This window comes from Pristiophorus japonicus, chromosome 10 (assembly GCF_044704955.1).
Source record: "Pristiophorus japonicus isolate sPriJap1 chromosome 10, sPriJap1.hap1, whole genome shotgun sequence".
NCBI classification, from domain to species: domain Eukaryota; kingdom Metazoa; phylum Chordata; class Chondrichthyes; family Pristiophoridae; genus Pristiophorus; species Pristiophorus japonicus.
In genome coordinates, this window is record NC_091986.1 from 110369120 (window position 1) to 110387437 (window position 18318).

The 18318-nt window shown below is 42.6% G+C and overlaps 1 protein-coding gene across 1 annotated transcript in view; it reads left to right on the top strand.

The window, feature by feature from the left end:
- LOC139274783 (NADPH oxidase 4) overlaps window positions 1-18318 on the top strand; it is a 242819-nt gene that overhangs the window by 43308 nt on the left and 181193 nt on the right. The window contains exons 4-6 of the mRNA XM_070891470.1: window positions 5997-6081; window positions 15094-15191; window positions 18063-18090. Of these exons, the coding sequence (XP_070747571.1) occupies window positions 5997-6081; window positions 15094-15191; window positions 18063-18090 (211 nt within the window). The remainder of the gene's footprint in view (window positions 1-5996; window positions 6082-15093; window positions 15192-18062; window positions 18091-18318) is intronic.

Consider the following 18318-nt stretch of genomic DNA (forward strand, 5'->3'; position numbering starts at 1 on the left):
ACTAAACATTTTCTCCTGAACCAGATTTGCATTAACCTAAAAATTTTTACATCCTCAAAGAACTCCAGCAAGTTTGGCAAACATGATTTCCCTTTCATAAAACCATGCTGACTCTGCTTGATTGAATTATGCTTTTCCAAATGTTCTGCTACTGCTTCCTTAATAATGGACTCTAGCATTTTCCCAATGACCGATGTTAGGCTAACTGGTCTATAGTTTCTTGCTTTTTGTCTGCCTCCTTTTTTAAATAGGGGCCTTACATTTGCGGTATATTTAAGGCAGAGATAGACAGATCTTTGAACGATAAGGGAATAAAGGGTTATGGGGAGCGGGCAGGGAAGTGGAGCTGAGTGTATGATAAGAATAGCCATGATCTTCTTTCATGGCGGAGCAGGCTCAAGGGGCCAAATGGCCTACCCCTGCTCCTATTTCTTATGTTCTTATGTAAAATAGAGTCTGGAAAAATAATGCAAACTACTGCGTTACCTTAGCAACCCTTCATTTGCTGTTTTAATAAATTTTAAGCCATAGGCTGATAGAATGTTCTTTTTTTTGAATGTTCTTCCACTTTCTTGGAGATCATGGTCAAGACTAGGCCCATGACATAGCCAGTAAGCTGAAGGCAGCATCAAGGGTTTATGTTTGACTGCAGCGCACTACATTACCAGATATTGCACAACCTGCTTGTATGGAGTGAGGGCTGGCTTATAGGAGCCGTATTTTATGTTGAGTCTGAGGAAAATATCCTCAGTAAATAAAAAGTAGCAATACCATGATCCAAATGCAGATTTATCTCCAGTCTAGCTACTGATGGACCCCATTATCAAATCTGTGATAGGAAACTAACATGCCAACCACCAGTCCATCTGTCCCTGCTTCTGCTCTCATGATTCAAGTATTTTTAATCACCCTTGCCTTGATCTAGCTTTCTTTTCATTGATCTAAAACAGAGCTGAAAATGTAGTACAAAGGGAGTTAAAATTATGTATGTTTAATTTTTAAATAAAACTTTTCATGGCCACTTTCACGTTCTGCTTTTTGCAAGTTGTGCAGCAGAGCCAGATTGAAGTTAAATTCTACTAGAACCACTTCAATTATAGCCAGAACAGAAGCTGCTGGTGCTTGTGTTTCTCTCCTTTTGGTTAACTGTCACAAGAATAAATGCCTCCGAATCCTCGCACTTGCATACTAAGTGCAGCTTGAAGAATAAACTGGCATGAGAGTGCCTGTCAATAATTGTAAAATCTTTAAATTTGTGAGGTAAGTCTGACATAACAATTTTGACAATCATTTTACAACATAACAACATAAGAAATTAGGGCAGGAGTTGGCCATACAGCCCCTCAGGCCTGCTCCGCCATTCAATAAGATCATGGCTGATCTTCGACCTCAGCTCCACAATCCCGCCTGATCCCCATGTCCCTTGATTCTTTTAGAGTCCAAAAATCTATCGATCTTTGCCTTGAATATACTCAATGACTGAATATATTCAGCCCTCTGGGGTGAAACATTTTTTCCTCATCTCCGTTCTAAATGGCCAACAATTAAAATATTACCATATTCACTTAACTTTTTGATTCAAGTCCAACATGAGAGGGGGCAGTTTTGGATTTTGTTTTGGGGAATGAAGCTGGGCAGGTTGAAGGAGTATTGGGAGAGCACTTGGGTGCCAGTGACCATAATTCAGTTAGATTCAAGGTAGTTATGGATAAGGACAAGAATAGGCTTGGAATAAAAGTCCCAAATTGGGGAAAAGCTAATTTTGCTAAGTTGAGGTGTGATTTGGCCACAGTGGACTGGAAACAGCTACTTGTGGGTAAATCGGTGTCGGAACAGTGGGAGGCATTCAAGGAGGAGATCTGGAGGCCTCAGGCCAAACATGTGCCCTTAAAGAAAAAGGGTGGGAATAACAATTCTAGAGCCCCCTGGATGTCTAGGGACTTACAGGGGAAGATAAAGAAAAAAAGGAAAGCTCATGTCTTATACCGACGGCTAATACTATAGAATCTTTTGGAGGAATATAGACAGTTAAGAGGCAAAATTAAAAAGGATATTAGGAATGCTAAGAGAGAGCATGAAAAGTTATTGGCTAGTAAAATTAAGGAAAACCCAAAGATGTTCTATAAATATATTAAGAGCGATAGACTAACTAAAGAAAGGGTAGGGCGTATTAGAGACCATGAGGGTAATCCTTGTGTGGAGGCAGAAGATGTTGGTATGGTTCTTAATGAATATTTGATCTGTTTTCATAAAGGAAAGGGGCAATGCAGATACTGCTATCGAGGAGGAGATGAAACAAACCTAGTGAGAGAGGAAATATTAAGGGGTTTAGCAGCTTTGAAAGTCCTCAGGCCCAGATGAAATGCATCCCAGGCTATTGAGCGAAGTAAAAGAGGAAATAGCAGAGGCCTTGACCATCATTTTCCAGTCCTCTTTGGATTTGGGCATGGTGCTGGAGGAATGGAGGACTGCTAATGTGGAAAGAATGGAGAAAGGGATAGGCCATGTGATTACAGACTTATCAGCCTAACCTCAGTGGTGGGAAAATTATTGGAAAAAATACTGAAAGACAGGATAAATCTACATTTGGAAAGGCAAGGATTAATTCGGGACAGTCAGCATGGATTTGTTAAGGGAAGATCGTGTTTGACTAACCTGATTGAATTTTTTGAGGAGGTAACCAAGAGGGTTCATGAGGGTAGTGCGTATGATGTAGTGTATATGGACTTTAGCAAAGCTTTTGATAATGTCCCACATGGTAGACTGGTCACGAAGGTTAAAACTCATGGGATCCAGGGCAAAGTGGCTAGTTGGACCCAAAATTGGCTTAGAGGAAGGAAACAAAGGGTAATGGTTGACGGATGTTTTTGTGACTGGAAGGATGTTTCCAGTGGGGCTCCGCAGGGCTCAGTACTGGGTCACTTGCTTTTTGTGGTACATATCAATGATTTTAGATTTGAATATCGGGATTGAGAAGTTTGCAGATGACATTAAAATTGGCTGTGTGGTTAATAATGAAGAGGCAAGGAGGATATCAATCTACTGGTCAGGTGGGCAGAGCAGTGACAAATGGAATTTAATTTGGAGAAGTATGAGGTAATGCACTTTGGGAGGGTTAATAAGGAAAGGGTATACACATTAAGCAGTAGGTCACTTAATAGTGTAAATAACAAAGGGACCTTGGAGTGCTTGTCCACAGATCCCTGAAAGTAGTAGGCCAGGTGGCTAAGGTGGTTAAGAAGGCATACAGAATGCTTGCCTTTATTGGCCGAGGTATAGAACACAAGAGCAGGGAGGTTATGCTTAAATTGTACAATACTCTGGTTAGGTCACAGCTGGAGTACTGCGTGCAGTTCTGGTCGCCGTGTAATAGGAAGGATGTGATTGTACTAGAGAGGATGCAGAGGAGATTTACTAGGATGCTGCCTGGAATGGAAAATCTTAGTTATGAGGAGAGATTGGATAGGCTGGGTTGGTTCTCATTGGAATAGAGGAGGTTGAGAGAAGACCTCATTGAGGTGTACAAAATTTTGAAGGGCCTGGATAAAGTGGATAGCAAGGGCCTATTTCCATTGGTGGAGGAGTCTATTACGAGGGGGCATAGTTTTAATGTGGTTGGTGGAAGGTTTATAGGGGATTTGACGGTGGGGGCTCCTTCACGCAGAGGGTTGTGGGGAGCTAGAACTCACTGCCTGGAAGGGTGATGGATGCAGAAACCCTCACCACGTTTAAAAGGTGGTTGGATGGACATTTAAAGTGCCGTAAACTGCAGGGTTACGGACCTAAAGCTGGTGATTGGTTTTAACATAGAAACATAGAAAATAGGTGCAGGAATAGGCCATTCGACCCTCCGAGCCTGCACCACCATTCAATGCGATCATGGCAGATCATTCACCTCACTACTCCTTTCCTGCTTTCCCTCCATATCCCTTGAACCCTTTAGCTGTAAGGGCCTTATCTAAGTCCCTTTTGAATATATCCAACGAACTGGACTCAACAACTCTCTGCGGTAGGGAATTCCACAGGTTAACAACTCTCTGTGTGAAGAAGTTTCTCCTCATCTCAGTCCTAAATGGCTTACCCCTTATTCTTGGACTGTGTCCCTGGTTCTGGACTTCCCCAACATCGGGAACATTCTTCCTGCATCTAACCTGTCCAGTCCTGTCAGAATTTTATATGTTTCTATGAGATCCCCTCTCATCTCTCTAAACTCCAATGAATAAAGGCCCAGTTGATCCAGTTTCTCCTCATATGTCAGTCCAGCCATCTCTGGAATCAGTCTGGTGAAACTTCGCTGCACTCCCTCAATAGCAAGAACGTTCTTCCTCAGATTAGGAGACCCAAACTGAATACAATATTCCAGGTGAGGCCTCACCAAGGTCCTGTACAACTGCAGTAAGACCTTCCTGATACTATACTCAAAACCCCTAGCTATGAAGGCCAACATACTATTTGCCTTCTTCACCGCCTACTGTACCTGCATGCCAGCTTTCAATGACTGATGTACCATGACACCCAGGTCACGTTGCACCTCCCCTTTTCCTAATCTGCCGCCATTCAGATAGTATTCTGCCTTCGTGTTTTTGCCCCCAAAGTGGATAATCTCACATTTATCCACATTATACAGCATCTGCCATGCATTTGTCCACTCATCTAACTTGTCCAAGACACCCTGCAGCCTCTAAGCATCCTCCTCACAGCTCACACCGCCACCCAGTTTAGTGTCATCTGCAAACTTGGAGATATTACATTCAATTCCTTCATCCAAATCATTAATGTATATTGTAAATAGCTGGGGTCCCAGCACTGAGCCCTAAAATGATTAAAAGGGATCAAGGAGCGATAAAAAAATTGTAAGACTGGAAACAACATTTAGATCTACTCAAGAGATCTGTTGCAGCACAGTGATGTAAAGTTAGTCATCAGAGTTTAACTCCTTGATGTGACCACACTAGTCACTGCCTGCCATTCTGAAAAGGACCCATTTATCCCGACTCTCTGCTTCCTGTCTGCTAACCAGTTCTCTATCCACATCAGTACCCCCAATACCATGTGCTTTAATTTTGCACACCAATCTCTTGTGTGGGACCTTGTCAAAAGCCTTTTGAAAGTCCAAATACACCACATCCACTGGTTCTCCCTTGTCCACTCTACTAGTTACATCCTCAAAAAATCCAGAAGATTTGTTAAGCATGATTTCTCTTTCATAAATCCATGTTGACTTGGACCGATCCTGTCACTGCTTTCCAAATGCGCTGTTATTTCATCTTTAATAATTGATTCCAACATTTTCCCCACTGATGTCAGGCTAACCAGCCTATAATTACCCATTTTCTCTCTTTCTCCTTTTTTAAAAAGTGGTGTTACATTAGCTACCCTCCAGTCCATAGGAATCCATTAGACTGGATAACCTCTTGTTGGCTGACGCAGATATGATGGTAAGTACTGCAGGGAATAGAATACAGCCAGGGTGATCTCCTGGATTAGTTTCAATCGCCTGGATGGGACGGAGAAGAATTTTCCCACATATTTTTCCCCCAATTGGCCTGGGTTTTTATCTGGTCTTTGCCTCTCCCGGGGATCACATGCCTCCGGTTGGGTTGGAGTGTCGAATGTTTTGGTGCAAGGGGTGTCGCCCTTGTGTGGGGTGGACTCGTTGGGCCGGGTGCTCTTTACCTTTCCGCCATTGTTCATTGTTCATTGTTCGTAGGTTTATATGGAACCTTCAGAGCTGCTGACCGAGGGCCGTGCGGCTCTTTTTCGGCCGGCGTGGACACAATGGGCCGAAATGGCCTCCTTCTGCGCTGTAGATTTGTATGTTTCTATTCTATATGCTAATAGTTCACTGAATCTTATCTTTATATGTGCCAAATTCTACTTGTTATCAGTCTGGGTTGCAGAAACCAGTTGGTACTGTGGTAGTGTCCGACTGAGCAAAATTTGTCATTTAATCATTTCTAAATAATTGTAATGATTTGTAACATTCCTTTTCACAGGTTATGAGCAGAAAAGCACGAAGATTGCTGGATAAGAGTAAAACTTTTCATATAACGTGTGGCTTTACTATATGTCTGTTTTCAGGTAAGAAACCCCAGCATTTCCAAAGTACAATACAATTGTAGTGAGTAATAGTAGAATATTAGCTCAGACTATTATAGGTGTATTCCTTGGATTAAAAGCATCATTGGTAAACTTGTACTGAAGATAGATAATGGTGGGTTGCTCCCCAGATAAGACTTGTATTTCATGATCCCTGAGCAGTGTTAGAGTTTCACATTGGTTTTCATGCATTATTCCTCTTAATTCTCCTGTTGTGGCAGACATGAATGTGGTACTCCCTCCCAAATCAATTACTGTTCCTGTCACCAAGCCCCTATTCCTATGGGGAGTTGTGGTAAGCTGTTTTTAAAAACTCCACACCATTCCAAAAATATCAGTGATATTTTATTCGAGAACTAATAAACTTCTGCACTGTTGGGAAGGAGGAGAGTTTGGAATTTTACTGTGTTTTCTTTTCTGATTGCTAATTGAGATCTTACCTCATGCCTTGTACAGAACACTGCAGTATCCAGAAAAAAAGTCAAATGGTTTGAGTGTGTTCTGTGAAAATTTGCAGCACAGCTTTTGAGCTCAACCAATTCAGTAGTTTCCATGTGTTGCATGTTGATTATTCCTAAAAATTGAATCACTTCTTTTGTTTTTTGTATTTCACTCCAAATACCAGGCAGATAAGAAAAGACTGAAGTCTAGACTAGTGTTATTGGGAGTATTTTGTTCTATTTAATAGCAGTGTGACAGATGAAGTTTACTTGTAAGAAACCTTTTCTCGTCATACTTTAGAAACCCTGGGCTAGAAATTCCATAGTGCCCCATTTGGAGCGATAACTTTTGAAAGATCGAAAATGTATTGCCAGGCAATAATAATTTTCTGCTCCTGGGAAATTGAGCTTTAGCGTTCTTGGAGGAAAGTGGATCACTAAATCAAGCGCTAACCACTTAACCGAGGCACTAAATGTTAGCAAGCGGCATTGAAGTTCGTGGGCGATGCTGAATTTGCCACGCCCGGTCGCTAACCTGGGAGGCACAAAGCAGTTGAATTTCTCCCCCGCCCCCCCCCAACTGTCTTCAAACATTGTGCTGTACACTGTACAGTTTGTACAAATCTACTTTTTCATTCCTATTTCCAGCACTTTGTTTCAAAGAAAACAAAAATATGTACATGAATATTCCCGGACAATACTGAGATTCACATGGAGACCAGTTTGAAGCTGAAAAAAGTCCTCATTTGCCTCCTGTTTTTCAAACATTTGTTAGCTTGAATCATTAGCTGTCTCTATTTGCCCTCATCAAGCAATATAGTTCGGCAGGAGGATGCTGAAGGTTGTCTGAAACTTCTGATTAGAATCTCATTCCTGACAGATTTGGATCACAGTCCTGTTTAATGATGCCATTACTTCAAGAGTTACAGGGAGCATTTGACAGGCAGCTGTGGTTGAGAGATGCACGTTGTTTTCTTCCTCTGCCCCTTCTCTGTATTGGTGCTGTTCCTGATCCACATTGGGCAGATGAGGATGTTCTATGCATCTTTCAAATTCCAAAACCGTTTAAGGAGAAACAGTTCTGTGATATGCCAAATCTCCTGGTCTTTTACATGGAATTCAATCCACCTACATTGTGGAGCAGATTCTGCAGCAGTGATTTCACTGCAAGTGTGCAATTGTTTGAATGTTGCAATTGTGACTTTCATTTCTAATTGCTTGAACTTCCTAGATGGCTATTGAACATCAATATGCCAATCACATAGTATGGGTTGTTGAGTGAGCAGCTTGTTTGCATTTGGGAAAAAAATTCAAACTCAACATAGCAAAACCGTGCAAAGCTAGAAAATATGGCTGCTTTAGAAATAAGTCCATTTTGGCACCTCCACTACTATTGCATTCGGATCGCTACCAAAGATACGACTGGACTGCATATGATCCCTATGATTTATTCAAAAATCTTCATTTTACAAGCACAAATAAATTATAAATAAACTGTGGGTGAGGAAAATTGTGTTTTTTAATAAAAACAAACAAATATCAAGGGGCCGAAATTGCCCTCCCCCAGAAACGGGGCGCACCTACCGCCGATATGGATGCAGCGGTGTTATTTCCACTTTTCGGCGGCTGAACGGAGCGGAATGGTAATGACTGCGATAATGGGCTTGTTTCAATGGTGGGGCAGCGATGTGGCATTTGGATCTCGCAATTCTGCCCCTAACCAATTGATCCTAATGATGTAGCTGCTCCCTGGCCTTATTAAAGGGCAGGTTTTGCAGCTGTGTCTTGGCTTCGTTCTGAGTTGCTTCAGAGGAGATGGCTACAGGGGGACTTTCCAGCCACTTCAGCGACGCTGAGCTGGAAAGCCTGATGCAAGCTGTGGAGGGAAGGAGGCAGTTACCCTCCCCTGATACTGGTGGGCGACCAATTAGGAGCGTCTTCCTAAATGTTTGGAGGAAGAATGCAGAGGAGGTTTCGGGGACGTCCATCCACCAACACACCCCTATCCAAGGCAGGAAAAGGCTCACCAACATTATTCGACTGATGAAAGTGAGTACATGTTCCCCTAACTCCTCACATTACATCTGCAAGATTCTCCTTCACCTTAACTTCTTTCTCACCAACACTACATAGTAGCTGAAATAGCTGTTGATTACTAAGACATGTATGTGTGCACATTCAATGGGGGTTCCCTTGCATGTCAGAGTCACAGCTGCACGTAATGGACCCACACTTGCACTAATTGCCGAGGCCTCAGGAAACTCCGACTTTAGAATTCAGCAGAGGAGGACAAAGGGTTTAATTAGGAGGGGGAAAATAGAGTAAGCTTGCAGAGAACATAAAAACTGACTGCAAAAGCTTCTATAGATATGCGAAGAGAAAAAGATTAGTGAAGACTAATGTAGGTTCCTTGCAGTCAATCAGGTGAATTCATAATGGGGAACAAGGAAATGGCAGACCAGTTGAACAAATACTTTGGTTCTGTCTTCACTAAGGAAGAGATGAATAACCTCCCGAAAATACTAGGGGATCGAGGGTCTAGCGAAAAGGAGGAACTGAGGGACCTGAGGGAAATCCTTATTCAGGAAATGGTGTTAGGGAAATTGATGGGATTGAAGGCCGATAGTCTGCATCCCAGGAAGTGGCCCTGGAAATAGTAGATGCATTGGTGGTCATTTTCCAACATTCCATGGACTCTGGATCAGTTCCTATGGATTGGAGGGTAGCTAATGTAACCCCACTTTTTAAAAAAGGAGGGAGAGAGAAAGTAGGAAATTATCGACTGGTTAGCCTGACATCGGTAGTGGGGAAAATGTTGGAATCAATTATTAAAGATATAATAGCAGCGCATTTGGAAAGCAGTGACAGGATTGGTCCAAGTCAGCATGGATTTATGAAAGGGAAATCATGCTTGACAAATCTTCTAGAATTTTTTGAAGATGTAACTAGTAGAGTGGATTAGGGGGGACCAGTGGTTGTGGTGTATTTGGACTTTCAAAAGGGTTTTGAGAAGGTCCCACACAAGAGATTAGTGTGCAAAATTAAGGCACATGGTATTTGAGGTAATGTATTGATGCGGATAGAGAACTGGTTGGCAGACAGGAAGCAAAGAGTGGGAATAAACAGGTCCTTTTCAGAATGGCAGGCAGTGACTAGTGGGGTAACGGAAGGTTCAGTGCTGGGACCCCAGCTATTTACAATATATATTAATGATTTAGATGAAGGAATTGAATGTAATATCGCCAAGCTTGCAGATGACACTAAGTTGGGTGGCAGTGTGAGCTTTGAGGAGGATGCTAAGAGGCTGCAGGGTGACTTGGACAGGTTATGTGAGTGGGCAAATGCATGGCAGATGCAGAATAATGTGGATAAATGTGAGGTTATCCACTTTGGTGGTAAAAACAGGAAGGCAGATTATTATCTGAATGGTGACAGATTCATAAACGGGGACGTGCAACGAGACCTGGGTGTCATTTTACATCAGTCATTGAAAGTTGGCATGCAGGTACAGCAGGCAGTAAAGAAAGCAAATGGTATGTTGGCCTTCATAGCGAGAGGATTTGAGTATAGGAGCAGGGAGGTCTTACTGCAGTTGTACAGGGCCTTGGTGAGGCCACACCTTGAATATTGTGTGCAGTTTTGGTCTCCTAATCTGAGGAAGGACATTCTTGCTATTGAGGGAGTGCAGCGAACGTTCACCAGACTGATTCCCAGGATGGCAGGACTAACACATGAAGAAAGACTGGATTGACTGGAATTTAGAAGAATGAGAGGGGACCTCATAGAAACATATAAAATTCTGATAGGATTGTACAGGTTAGATGCAGGAAGAATGTTCCCAATGTTGGAAGTCCAGAACCAGGGGTCACAGTCTTAAAGATAAGGGGTAAGCCATCTAGGACTGAGATGAGGAGAAACTTTTTCACCCAGAGAATTGTGAACCTATGGAATTCTCTACCACAGAAAGTTGTTGAGTCCAGTTCGTTGGATATATTCAAAAGGGAGTTAGATGTGGCCCTTACGGCTAAAGGGATCAGGAGGTATGGAGAGAAGGTAGGCGTGGGGTACTGAAGTTGCATGATCAGCCATGATCATATTATATGGTGGTGCAGGCTCGAAGGGCCGAATGGCCTGCTCCTGCATCTACTTTCTATGTTTCTATATTTACCAACCCTTCTTTGCTTTGCAGGCCAAGGTGGTGTGCAACCGTGCCCAGCAACAAGCCACTTTGGGGGCGAGTCGAAAAATGTAGAGCTCACTGACCTTGAGAAGAAGGTGCAGCGGCTAGTGGACACGCATGTTGGAATCCCTGTGGCTGCTGGTCGCTCTGATGCTGTTGGAAACATGGGTAAGTGAAGGCCTTTGTGCAATGCCATCTCTCCCTGACAGAACAATGGGCTTCCCGGCTATTGCTTATGCTTGTGTGCAAGCTGCTTGCTGCATGGTGCAATGCAACACCTCACCCTCACTGCATTCCTTGTCCCATTTATGATTGCAGATGAGACCCCTCGTGTCAGCATGAGCGAAACGGACACCCTTGATGCGACTGCCAGCCAGAGTCAGAAGGACATACTGGACGCCCTGGATGATCTTGATGGCATGTCTGATGAGGGAGAGAGAAAGGGAGAGAGCTCTGCCAGCATCAGCGCGTCACTGCGTCCTACAGTCACATGCGCCAGCTCAGTTATTGGAACTACGCGGTTGGGTATCTTGGATTTAGGAGAGGGGTCTGCACTGGGTGAAGCATGGGGCCTAGTGGGCTGCAGCGTGGTGAAGGGCAAAGGGAACCTCTGGTGCTATTTCTCCATTTCTCCGGTGGGTGAATGCGCAGCCGAGACCTGCTGAGGAGGACTCAGACGAGCACATCGATGTTGGGGCTTATGAATTCTGAAGCTGTTGCAAGTGGTCAGGAGCGTGGAGGAGTCCATCTCCCACATTGTGGACAGCTCTGTGCACACCATGGAGCCCATCATTACCAGTGTGCAGACGATGGTGGAATCCCCGAATGACTGTGCGAATCCAGCTGCGATGATGCGTCTCTTGGCCGAGGTGACAGCTGCCATTGCAGCAAAGGTGCAAGGGAATGAGCATCGCTGTGCTTCTTTGGACAGGATGGCCGCTGTCCTGGAGGCTCAGACTGCTCTCATGCACACTGGGCAACCGGCCATGGAGTGTCTTACTGCTGTCGTCTCTGATGGCTTCCAGTATAGCTGCTCTCATGCAGTCTCAGCTGGATGCTACGCAAGATCTGAGTACTGCCATCGTGGCTGGGTCCACCGGGGGTCTAATAGTGCCACCCCACTCTGCTGACCTGTGCTCCAGCAGCTTGGTGGAGGAGATGAGGTGTTGCCACGGGGGAATGGCGCTGGCTCCTTGGGCCAGGATATTGATGTGGACTCTCCGGTTCACATCAGCCCTGAGCCGAGACCTGCCATCTGCAATTGTTGCCAACCATGGAATCGTCCCAGACACTTCCAACTGAAGACGCACAGGAGGATGCGGCCCAGCCATTAGCCGGTCCTTCCAAGGCCATCCAAGGTCAAGGGCATCCGAGAAGGACATCTGTAGCTTCCTCTAGAGATACACAGCAGCCTTCCCAAAGTCATGAGGCAGCCACAGGGAACACTGTGGTGCAGGCAGACAAAAAGCAGGAAACTATTGACCAGTTAACCTAGCATCTGTGGTTGGAAAAATATTGGAGTCCATTATTAAAGAAGCAGTAGCAGGATATTTGGAAAAACAAAATTCGGTCAGGCAGAGTCAGCATGGATTTAGGAAGGGGAAGTCATGTTTGACAAATTTGCTGGAATTCTTTGAGGATGTAACGAACAGGTGGATAAAGGGGAACCAGTGGATGTGGTGTATTTGGATTTCCAGAAGGCATTTGACAAGGTGCCACATAAAAGGTTACTGCACAAGATAAAAGTTCACGGGGTTGGGGGAAATATATTTGCATGGATAGAGGATTGGTTAACTGACAGAAAACAGAGAGTCGGGATAAATGGTTCATTCTCTGGTTGGCAATCAGTAACCAGTTGGGTGCCGCAGGGATCAGTGCTGGAACCCCAACTATTTACAATCTATATAAACGACTTGGAAGAAGGGACCGAGTGTAACGTAGCCAAGTTTGTTGATGATACAAAGATGGGAGAAAAAGCAATGTGTGAGGATGATACAAAAAATCTGCAAAAGGACATAGACAGGCTAAGTGAGTGGGCAAAAATTTGGCAGTTGGAGTAAAATGTTGGAAAGTCTGAGGTCATGCAATTTGGCAGAAAAAAAATCAAAGAGCAAGCTATTATTTAAATGGAGAAAGATTGCAAAGTGATGCAGTACAGTGGGACTTGGGGGTACTTGTGCATGAAACACACAAGGTTAGTATGCAGGTACAGCAAGTATCTTGGCCTTTATTACAAAGGGGATGGAGTATAAAAGCAGAGAAGTCTTGCTGCAGTTGTACAGGGTATTGGTGATGCCACACCTGGAATACTGCGTGCAGTTTTGGTTTCCATATTTACGAAAGGATATACTTGCTTTGGAGGCTGTTCAGAGAAGGTTCACAAGGCTGATTCCGGAGATGAGGGGGTTGACTTATGAGGAAAGGATGAGTAGGTTGGGCCTTTACTCATTGGAATTCAGAAGAATGAGAGCTGATCTTATCGAAACGTATAAAATTATGAGGGGGCTTGACAAGATGGATGCAGGGAGGATGTTTCCATTGATGAGGGAGACTAGAACTAGAGGGCATAATCTTAGAATAAGGGGCCGCCTATTTAAAACTGAGATGAGGAGAAATTTCTTCTCTCAAAGGGTTGTGGACCTGAGGAATTCACTGCCTCAGAGAGCTGTGGAAGCTGGGTTATTGAATAACTTTAAGACAGAAATAGACAGTTTCTTAAACGATAAGGGAATAAGGGGTTATGGGGAGCGGTTAGGAAATTGGGCCTCAGTCCATGATCGGATCAGCCATGATCCTATTAAATGGTGGAGCAGGTTCGATGGGCCATATTGCCTACTCCTGCTCCTATTTCTTATGTTCTTATGTAAGGATAGGTGAGATGGGTAATAAGGAGTTGCACAAGGATGATAATTGATTATATTGATGTTTTGGCCACCCATTGTTTGGGTTGTCCTCCTCCTCATGTGCTTCTTGATACTCCTCCTCCTCCTGCTGCCTCGTCCTCCAATGATTGTGCCTTCATGGTCTCCAGGTTGTGGAGCCTGCAGCACACAACCACGAATATGGAGACATGCTCAGGCGAGAACTGCAGCACACCTCATTAGCGGTCCTGGTAACGGAACTTCTGCTTCAGAATGCCAGTTGTGTGATCGATGATGGAAACACAACACTCCTGGGCTGCAGCCCACTTTGGGTGTACTGCTGCTGCCCAGTGCTGAGGCATAAGAGATGACAGGAAAACCTGCTCCAGCAAGTTACTGAAAGTGTAATACTTAAAATAATAAAGGTGCAACTAGCCCATAAGTGGTTAATATATCCTATTCACAATGTATTTATAACAGAGTTAGATAATCAATATGGCTTTGGATAATGCAGTCTTTCATATAATTTCACAATGCTACATTTTATGTAGATGATCAGAATTTTCAACCTACAAAATTCAGATATCGAGATAAGAACTAAAGCTGAAAAATGAGAGTTGCATTTTTATACAGTGGGAAACCTTTCAACTTATAGACAATCTATAGAAAATGAAAGAATAACAGCACCTATACCTTGTGGGGAAAGCTGTCAGTGGTGGGATATTGCTGTCTTCTAGTAAAGATCTCACTTTAATAGTTCAGCTGATTTTGTGCATTCCTTGGTTGTTTAATGTGTTATTCCGTGAATACTTAGTAAATCTATGCCTATCCTAGCCATAATTACAATTCTGTGGTTCTAAGATGCTTACAAAAATTTTGAACAGAACTATTAACAAAACTGAAGAGAATCCATCGAGGAAAGATGTTTCCCAGTGCCATGATCTGTATCTGTAGCCAGTTCATGTACTAATCACCTTTGTCACAGAAACAATGGCCGTAATTTTCTGGGATCCATCCAGACGCAATTAGAAACGGGTTAAGTGGGAAATTTGGAAAATTTTGCAGTAGGTTGGGAACCTACCATCATCCCGCCCACACACATTTTTCCCTTGGGCGTGTTGGCTGACGTGGCAGCGACCCAAACGGCAGAGGCAGGCAAGCTAATTTAAATCATTATTAGATACTTGTCAGACCTTTGAGTCTTTTTAACCCTACCTTTCAAATTTCACTGGGTGACCAGGGGAATCACCCAGCTTGGGAATCATGTCTGTCAACCTGAGGCGGTAGTTGAGTGGCCATTGATCCAGCTCATTAGTGCACAGCATGAAAAGTACAATAACAATTCCCACTTCACAGCTGATCACTTTCTTCAGGCAGAAGCTGTTGCTGACTGCTTGGATAATATTTTTTGATATTGAATGCAGTATTTTACTGATATAATATAATAACGTTTTGTCCTTTGTATGTGAATAGTTCCTAAGTAGTAATGTCTTTTGTTCACTCCTGATTTCAGTAGTCCATGTTGCAGCTCATATGGTCAACGCCCTAAACTTCTCTCTGCGTTACAGTGACGATTTTCCAGCCCTCAATGTTGCTCGCTATCGGGATGAGGTCAGTGCTTTGATGTGCTTATTATACTTTGTCACACAGAAAGATCATTTTTAAAGCCAGCTGTTAATCTCATTATGAGCTTAAAACAATGATTAATTGCTCGCTCCATTGTGGGAGGACATTATTATCTCTGATTAGTTTAGTCTCCTCGTTGTGGAAGGTTGTTTGCCTGTTGCAGTGAGGATCGCTTAATTCAGAATATTTAAGTAACATACTCCTTTTATTGAAATATAAATTTCTATTTAGCAAAGGTATCATTTAAAGAAAGGATTTCTCCTTGTTGGGGTTGCAGTGGGGTAGAACGGACCCTGCCATAACCCTACTCCATTTTCCTAGTTTGTGGCTCATTACACATGGGAAATTTTTGATAGTGTTGATGGGGCAGTAGAAATTTAAAGGGGATGGAAGTGTCCTGAAGACAAAGACTGGAATTTTTTGAAGACTTTGGCTGAGACTGAGGTTAAGTTGCATGCATGGGGCTTATATGAAGGGAGAGGAGGTCATTACCAAGTCTGTCCTCCATGCAGTGACTTGGGAGGCTTACTGCTGCTGCCCAGGGATGACTGCCCCCACCGGCCATCCTGGCAAGGGCAAGTGTAGGAGATTGCAGCTCAGGGTGAGGATGCAGCATTAGGCTTGCTTGTCCAATTGTGTTCCATTTTCTGCGGCTGGCTCACCAGTTTTAAGATGGGATCATGAAGAAAATTCCAATCCATAGTCTTGAGCATCAATAAGGAAAAGCTTTTGATTTCATGAGAATCTATTTTTAAGAAGAATTATTGAGTGTTGCCATTTTGTTGCATAGTGTTTTGCATGCTGAACATTAAGACTCCAGTATCTGATGGTGGTGATAAATGCTGTCTTTAGCATGTGCTGCAGTAATCCTGTTCAGCTGTGCTTTTAACAGACTCCCTTAAGAATAAGGCTGCAACAGTGCAATCTGTTTAAACTGCTTGGGTATTTTATAACCAAGACCAGTGCTCTATGGTGACTGAAGAAGTCAAATTGTTTTTATTACATGGGATTCTAGAATTTTTAACAGTGTTTTGGGAATTCAGTCTGTGACTCCATACATTTATATTTAGGGCAGCTGTGTTATAGTGACTGGAAAAAGTCAACTACAATTTTTATTACATGAGAGTCCAAGCTTGTACTGCTGTTTTGGGAATTACATTCCACAATACTCTCCTTTTTTCTTCAAAAGCCATTGACCTTGTTTAAGACCTCTCTGTACATATATTTACTAAGTATTCAAGGAAGGGGCATTCTACGGATCCTGTTTTGAGGAGGAGGGAACGTGAGTTGTGGCAATTATGGGCATGTCCTAATGAAGGGCTGATGTACAAATTCACAGTTGCAAATTGTCAGTTTTTAATGGCGTAATTTTTCCCAAGAAAGGTAACCATTTTGTTGATTCACTGCCAGTATCCACATGTTGGCCCTCAGTGCCAAAAAACCCTAAACTTAACATACAAAGGGGTTGAATTACAGCTGGGCTTCTCCCACTTTTATGCCATAACTTCAGAGGAGGAGCCACAGAAATCTCTGAGAAACCACATAAACAGTGTGGATGAGCGGATGAATCCTGTGGAAATTCACCTCTCAATTGTTTTCATATATGAAGATTAAAAACAGTTAGCAAGTTACAATGCTCATAATACTGTTTACAGCAGCTTCATTGGATCTTGGATCCCCCACACCCCTCAGAAAAGTAGAACAGAATCTTTGCCAGTCCCACGTAAAAGCCATTTTTTTTCTTCTTGTCTCTGATCAGAAAGTAGGTTGCAAATTAGCAGTATTTGTCCAGCATAAGTTATTCCTTTTTTCTCCCTTAGATTTTCTGTCTCTTGCCTCCTTTTTTAAATGCACTAACTTGTTCATCACAATGCTTTCTTGCAGTGAGTCACCAGATGGGGTTGAGGGGACATCGAACTTAATTCCTCTAATTCTGATTAACTTTTATACAACAATTGTTCCTTTGTGCATGAGTAAGACTGTTAGTTTAGATATTGTATTAATCTTCTTCTCTGAACACCAATATTTGGCTGTGGATGTGCCTCAAATTAGTTGGTAAAAAAGTAATTGATGTACTCCCTCCCTTATCTTTCACCTCATTTGAGGAGTTTAAACACTGCATTATCTCTGGTTTTGTTAACTACCAGGTCAGATTTTGGGGGGTATTTACTTATTTTGTTCTTAAACTGTAATCTCCATTTGATGACAAGAATTGAAAACGCAGACTCAGGTACCACTGTAACTGAGTTGTGCCATTCACTCTGTTTACAAAATGTATTGGAGCCAGAAACCACATCAAGGGGTTTACCCATAAGTGAGGAACTAGAAGTCAATGATCCTAGTACTATACTCAGCAGCCAGTTTATGTATAATACACCAAAAAATGCTCCTTTTCCTCTTTAACTCTTGCTGCTGTGGTAGTTTGGTTTAGGGGAAAAAGTAAATGAATGAAAATTCAGCTCTAACTTTGTTTCTTGGGGGTTGTAAACATTTCTCAGTTGACTGTTCCAAAGTATAGGAAATAAATCCAGTTGAGTTTTGTAAAAAGTGCCTTGTTTATATAATGATATCTTCTCATCTGTAGAATAACACATTACAGGCACAACATAACTGCCAAAAATGACATGTGCATGTAATTTTTAATGTCCATGACCTTTTGGAGACGCCTACCAATCAAGCTTTTAATACATTTTCTGGCAAATTCTCTGAGGCATTACTATGCACAGTATTTCTTTAAATTAATGTGGATTCCCTCCTCAAAAGACAAAATGATCTGAAGAAGGGGGGAAATATAGAATGAGGCAATTTAACACTCAGAATAATGACAATTAAAGATATTACCCTTTTCTTTTCCAGGATCCCAGGAAGATTCTCTTCACAACACGTGAGTATTTTATTTGTAGAGCTCCTTGGTACTGATTTTTAAAAATTCTGTTTTTTGTTTTCTATGGTCTTTAGATTAAGTTGGTTGAAATAAATCACGCTAAAAACCTGGTTTAATGCTATTGTTACAAAAGTGCACCAGGATTCATGCAGTCTATTTACTTTAGAAGTTACGCCTTATCAGTAATTAAGAGAAGGTTTTCTTTTATTTCTCTCCTGGTCTTGACGT